Source organism: Ipomoea triloba, chromosome 14 (genome assembly GCF_003576645.1).
Source record: "Ipomoea triloba cultivar NCNSP0323 chromosome 14, ASM357664v1".
NCBI lineage: Eukaryota > Viridiplantae > Streptophyta > Magnoliopsida > Solanales > Convolvulaceae > Ipomoea > Ipomoea triloba.
The window spans coordinates 12,549,045-12,555,326 of NC_044929.1; the positions used below are offsets into that span (position 1 = coordinate 12,549,045).

Consider the following 6,282-nt stretch of genomic DNA (forward strand, 5'->3'; position numbering starts at 1 on the left):
CCCAATAATTCCCAGCAACCATAGAATAATTTTAGATTAGGTCTCTTAGGGTTTTTCTCCCCTTTTGGGGGAAATTCCTCTTCTCCTAGATTAGATTAGCTTCAAGGGCAAGGATAAAGATTGGAATTTCAAGGACAGATTGTAAAAGACTCCCCTCTTGAGGGTGGTAACTATTCTATCCAACTCTTAATCTAATATATGATTCTTTGAGATTTCATATCTTTTCCTTGTTTCTTTAGAATGTTAGAGTAGATTAGAAAGGGGATTGGTGGTCCCAAGGTTAATCTATGTGAATGTTTGATATAAATTGCTAGATTAAATGTGAGCTTTTTGATTGTTGGATGATGAACTTGTGTGGATGATGTTTATTGATGCTTTGTGCCTAAGTGTGGTCACATTAGGTAGCAAACCCAAAGGAAGTAAGTGTGTGCGCGATAGCGGCCACTCACGAGTCTAACTCACCCACATCTCCGCCCTTAGTTCGAAAGGACAAGGTCCGAGAGGAGTGGTAGACAAGGTGTTTGACAAAATGCCCCAACCGAATGAGGATGTGGGAGTCCAAGTGTGACGCCACTTGGTGATGTGCCACGAACTCCCTAGTTTATTCCACATATCTAGCTCACGAAATCATACAAAGATAGTCCACATAGAGAAGCCTAAGGCCCCGATCTCCATCTTTCCATTTATTTTACACAACCCCTATCAACCTTTCCACCTTCTTATAAATGAATCCTACCCCTAGCCATTCCTATAACTCTTGTCTTTCAACCTCTCAAATGCCAACACACTAATTCGGTTCCCATTTGCCATCCTTGAGAGACACGACACTCGGGGAGTCTTGACTCTTCGTTTCACCACCTTCACATTCACTCACCGCAAAATACACAACATTAGTGTTGTAAGGCGTATAATTTTTTTTCAACAAGCCAACAAATACTTTTTCAACCTACTTAAACATAACAAGACTCAAGACTCGATTAGTTGCGAAGGGATTTTCTTAACATAAGAGGCTGGATAGATTATGTTTAGGTTTTCTCTTCTACTGTTAGGCATGCTTCTATTAGGTTAGTACTTGCTTTATTTATAGTGATCTAGATAAGCAGATTTCATGAAGCAACTTGAAGGGTTTGTTAAACAATAAGCAGATTTCATGAAGCAACTTGAAGGGTTTGTTAAACACGGAGATGAGCATATGGTCTGCAAGCTTAGAAGGTCATTGGACCAAATTGGTGAAATCAATATAGTCAAGGGAAGGTCATTGGACCAAATTGGTGAAATCAATATAGTCAAGGGATTGAGTAAATTACCAAAATGGTCCCTTGACTATATTGATTTCACCAATTTGGTCCCTCTCATACCCGGACATATACTGTCTAAGTCGTCGGAGGACCAAAGTGGTTTAAAAAAAAAGATATTCAAAGGAGGAAATTAGCCAAATCAATATGAGTATGACCAAATTGGTGAAGTCAACATAGTCGAGGGACCATTTTGGTAATTTACTCTATTTGCAACATATAACAAAGTTTGACCCACTCAAACTATTCACAATTCAATATTCTGAATTATTTAATTTAACTTTAGTAAATAAAATTTATATATTTAAAAACTACCTTACAAAATTTATAAAACACAATAGGCCAAATTTAAAATTTAAGGAACTACTAAAGAAAATAAGCCCTTTAAAAAAAAAAGCAAATATAATAATAATTTGACAAATGAATAGTACTAAGACTAACCTCAACCTGCAATTGATGCGGTGGTCAAACTTAACCCTGATGAAGATGAGTGGCCCTTCACCGGCTATTATGGTGTCTGAAGAAGCAGTTTTACGCGGGGTGATTTGTCAAAAGATATTTGTGTTAAAACGGAAAGTCAGTGACTCCCCGAGTGTCGGTCTCGAAGGAGGGACGTGGAGGTGTGTAAAATGTTCGGGTATTTATTTGATTGAGTCATGCAAGAGATTCGAGTGTGGTGAATGGTGGATTGTGAGTGAAAGGAGTTCATAAGGTTTGGTTTGTGTGCAAGAAAGTAATAAAGTAAGAGAGTTTGCAAATATGTAAAAGGGGTAGAGATTGGATAGTGTTCATGTATGTTGCATTGTGGTGTGACTAGGGTAATGGATAGATAATGCAAGGATGTTGGCTATTCGAGAGTGTGTTGTCTTAGTCCTTTTCCACCTTTGTGTACTAAGGCTTCTTTGACTTAGGAGTGCCTTCAAGCATCCAAAGCTCTTAGAGGAATTCTATCAAACACTTAAGCTACACACTATCCTACTATTCTTAAGAAGTCCATAGGAACTATGATTGTGTCAAGCTTCAAATCCTAACTCTAATCAAAGACATGAAAGAGTCAAGAGCTCAATCTCTCATCTAGATTTGCCAAATCCAAACAAGATCTCATCAAAACAACAATCAATAGACAAGAATAGATAATCCAACAATTTAAGCATTTAGATCCAAAATAGAGATAAGATCATCACACTAGCCTCATACAATCACACAATCCAAATCTCTAGATTAAACTAGCTACTCATGATATGAAATTCAAGACAAAAGCTAATTCAATCCAAGAATAAGATAACAAAATATAATATAAATGAAATAGAGAAGTGATCCTTCAATCCAAGCTTTGTAGTCTTCTACAATGGAGATTTATCTAAACTAAGAAAAATGGAGAAAGTTCTCCAAAGGAAAAACTAAGGAAAGGAAAACTAAATTTCTGGGAACCTTTTTTTGAAAATATATCAAAGGGGTTTAAATAGTCTCAGAAATAGCAACCCTAGTCAAATTTCGCGCAGTGCAGTCTCCACCACTGTTGCAAAAATCCCCGCCTAGGCCGCTTAGGCACCCGCATAGGCGCTAGGCGCTCCTATACCGAGGCGAATTGCTCCCTAGGCGTCCGCCTAGATGGCCGGCCGCCTAGCGCCTAACTCGGCCGACTGGGCCAAGTTGTCGGCCAACTAGGCCGAATTTGACCGAGTTAACTTTGTCAACTCTGCAGAGTTAGCCAAGTTAACTCGAGCGAGTCGGCCTTATTAATTTTATTATTATATTTATATATATTTAAATTTATTTATTTATATAAGTAAGACAAGTAAGAGAGATATATATATAATATATATAATATAATATATGACATACACCCACACACATGAATTAATTTTTTGTTTTTATAGGTCGCTGCTTAGAACCGCCAAGGTACCGCCTAGGCGCCGCCTAGACCGCTTAGGCGCTAGGCGCTAGTCTACCGCCCGACTAGCGCCTAGCGCCTATTGCAACCATGGGTGCACTTATAAGTGATTTGTAGACTATGATGCACGATGCACCTATGAGTGTTCTATTGTGTGCTATAATACACTTAGAAGTTAATGCACCACCAAATATATGTAAATGGAAGAGTTGGCCACATATAAACCAGACTCTCTCTATATATATAGATTTTGTCAACTCTAAACGTATCCAAGATGTAGAGAGCATCTACACTTATAATAAGAGCTAATAATGTTAGACCCTTAACTGGAATTAAAAAAAATGTTGGTGTAATAGTCTGCTTTAACATATTGTACTTTGTGTTCTTCTTATTGTGCAAACTCCAATTAAATTCCTAATATATCCTAATCTTTTATAATTTTACCAAATTTTTCCGTTAAATATAACGGAAGTTTAACATTAAATTCTTTAGTCAATTTGTTTCTTTATTGGCAATATCTACTATCTACTATACTAATAAGAGCCAAAGAGAGTTAGGCCTAAAATGGGTAGAAAAAATGGGCGGTCAAATTATTTAATTAAATGGATGGTTCAGATTGTTTAGATTTATATTTTTCCTTGAGATTTCCTAATTTATCCTTAATTATATGATTATCCGTTAAGTTTTCTGTTAAATATTCTCTTCTCCGTTAATATTCCGTTAACTTTTAACTTATCCATTAATTTCTATATGAAAGGTCTTAGGTTCGAACCTCATCCCAGTCAAATTTGGCATAATTAAGTTTATCACTCTATTTTACTCTTATTAAATTAAATAAATTAGTAGTTAAAACAAAAAATGATACATATGTATTTCTTTAATTTAGAATTATGTGTTTAAAATACCTTTATTTGAAAAATATTATTCATTATCAAAAAATTAAATTAAATAAAAGAAATAATTTCATTAGTTATATTGTCTTTATTTTCTCCCATGCAAAGATTCTTTACATTCAAATTTATCAATTGATATTCATTACATTGTCCATTATCTTATTTTTACAATATCGTGTAATTAAATCTCAAAGTTTTAATACAAAATAATGTTATATATTTATTTACCAAGTATTTTATTAATACCATGAAAAAAAATTTTAAAAATAATTCGAAGCTACTCGATTAATACCAAGTATTCACAATGGACAAAAAAGTAGTATTTATTTAGACCAAGTATTTACACTATCGATTTTACAAAATTGTAAACATTTATTTTAGTGACAATTGAAAAATGTAATGCGCAACACACAGGGATGTTAAAACAACAGTTGTAACACAAGAGACTGATAACGCAGTTTGGGAAAAACCCTAGTCTGCGAGGCACTTCTCAATTTGAGAATTTGCCTAAATCCACTAAAAGCTTAATATTCAAAGTACATAGTTTTGGGACCAGACGTTACACAATAGATTGATCTTCTCCTATCTAATCTATTGTAACCTAAACACATGTACTACTTTCTAGGGGAATTTAGAATACTCTCAAACACTCTAATACCTCACAAGATTAACTAGGGAATCCGTAAGAGATGTTTAGATGAGAGGTACTTTAAATAGCCAACTAATCAGAACCAAAATAGTATTGGTCTTATTCCTAGTTTGTTTGGGATTTGATTTCTAATCTTGGTGTACTCCTTTTCTAACTTGAATTGGAATTTTCTTTTTGCCAACAATTGTGATCAACCTTTTGATTCAACACTCTCCCCCTTGATCAAATTTTTGGCAAAAACCTTGATTTCTCCCCCTTAGTTGTTTCTCCTGTATTTCCTCTTTTGGTCCTAAATCTTCTATTTGAGTCTTTGTGACTTCAGGTCAGTATGGTAGTCTTTGGTAGACAGAGGAAGTGATTATAGTAGTACCAATTAGTAAATAGGTTCATCAGCATCAGATTTCATCATGTGTTAATGATTTGAATCATTTGGCTGCTTAGAGAAGTTTTATCATTAGCAGTATACATGATAGTTAAGGTATTCTGAGCTTCATAGCAGCAAAAAAAAAAAAATTTGAGTCCCATAGTATTCTGGATTTCATAACGTCAGCAGCATAAGAATATGATCTTATCATTTCAGCTTATTAGTAAAAGATTTCATTATCAGCATCAGCAAAAGTATTCAACAGATCTTCAGCAGCATCAAAAAGTCAGAACTGAATAAGTCAGAATCAGCAAAAGATTAGCAAAAGATTATTCAACAGATCTTTAGTAGATGATCAAAAAGTCAGAACTGAATTTGTTCTCCCTCTTTTTTGCTCAAAAATTTTCTGAGGATGTTGAAACAGAAGTTTCAACATTTTCTTCTGGAGTCTTTTCTTCTTCTTCTTCATCTTGATTTCCTTCTTGACTGTTTGCTCTTACTGTGTTCTTTGTTAGTGCTTTCACCCACTGCCTTACCTCTGATTTTTCTTCTTTGAGTTCCAAATGCCTTTTGGAGATCCAACTTTCTTCTTGTTCAATTTCTGTAAGTCTTTTCTGGAAGTACTTGAGGAGTGTTGTCTTGTCAGTTGGATTTTCCTTAGGGGTGGTCGTTTTCAGGTCATTTTGATGGGTTCCCCTTCTCAGTTTAACTGATATGGAGAGTGGCTTCACTGGAACCATGGGCTTTTGGAGTTTGAACTTCTGTTGAACCAGTAGAGTGTGTATCAGGTTAGGAAAGACTAGTGAAGCTTTAGGCATTCCGCTTTCAACGACATTCATGATTTGACTAAGCACCATTTCTCCAAAGTTTATTTTGATTCCCTTTCCAACTTTATAGAGAAGTTCTGCTAAACTCCATTTGGCAGTGTTTTCATTGAGAGATGGCATCCAGTTGACCAGTGGACCATTGCCAGCTGTTAATTCTTGAGCCACTTGTTCACTAGTAACTTCTACTTCTTCCTCCCTTGGTGAAGTACCCATGTATTCATTGATTAAAGCAGGTGTGAAGTTGTAAAAGTTACCTCTCAAGTAGACCTTTCCATACATGGGATCACTCGGTTGTTGGTTCAATATTTGTGACTGTCCCAAGCATTTGACTGTTGAGTAAGGCTTCTGAGATTTGTTCAT

The 6,282-nt window shown here is 35.4% G+C and overlaps 1 protein-coding gene across 1 annotated transcript; it reads right to left on the bottom strand.

The window, feature by feature from the left end:
* Positions 1 to 5,490: 5,490 nt before the first annotated feature.
* LOC116003957 lies at positions 5,491 to 6,282 on the bottom strand. The gene has a single exon (XM_031243901.1). It carries the CDS (start codon positions 6,280 to 6,282, stop codon positions 5,491 to 5,493), a length of 792 nt encoding a protein of 263 aa, XP_031099761.1.

Coding starts and splice junctions, on each gene's coding strand:
- LOC116003957 (XM_031243901.1), bottom strand. CDS start 6,282: ATGAACAAATCTCAGAAGCCTTACTCAACAGTCAAATGCTTGGGACAG.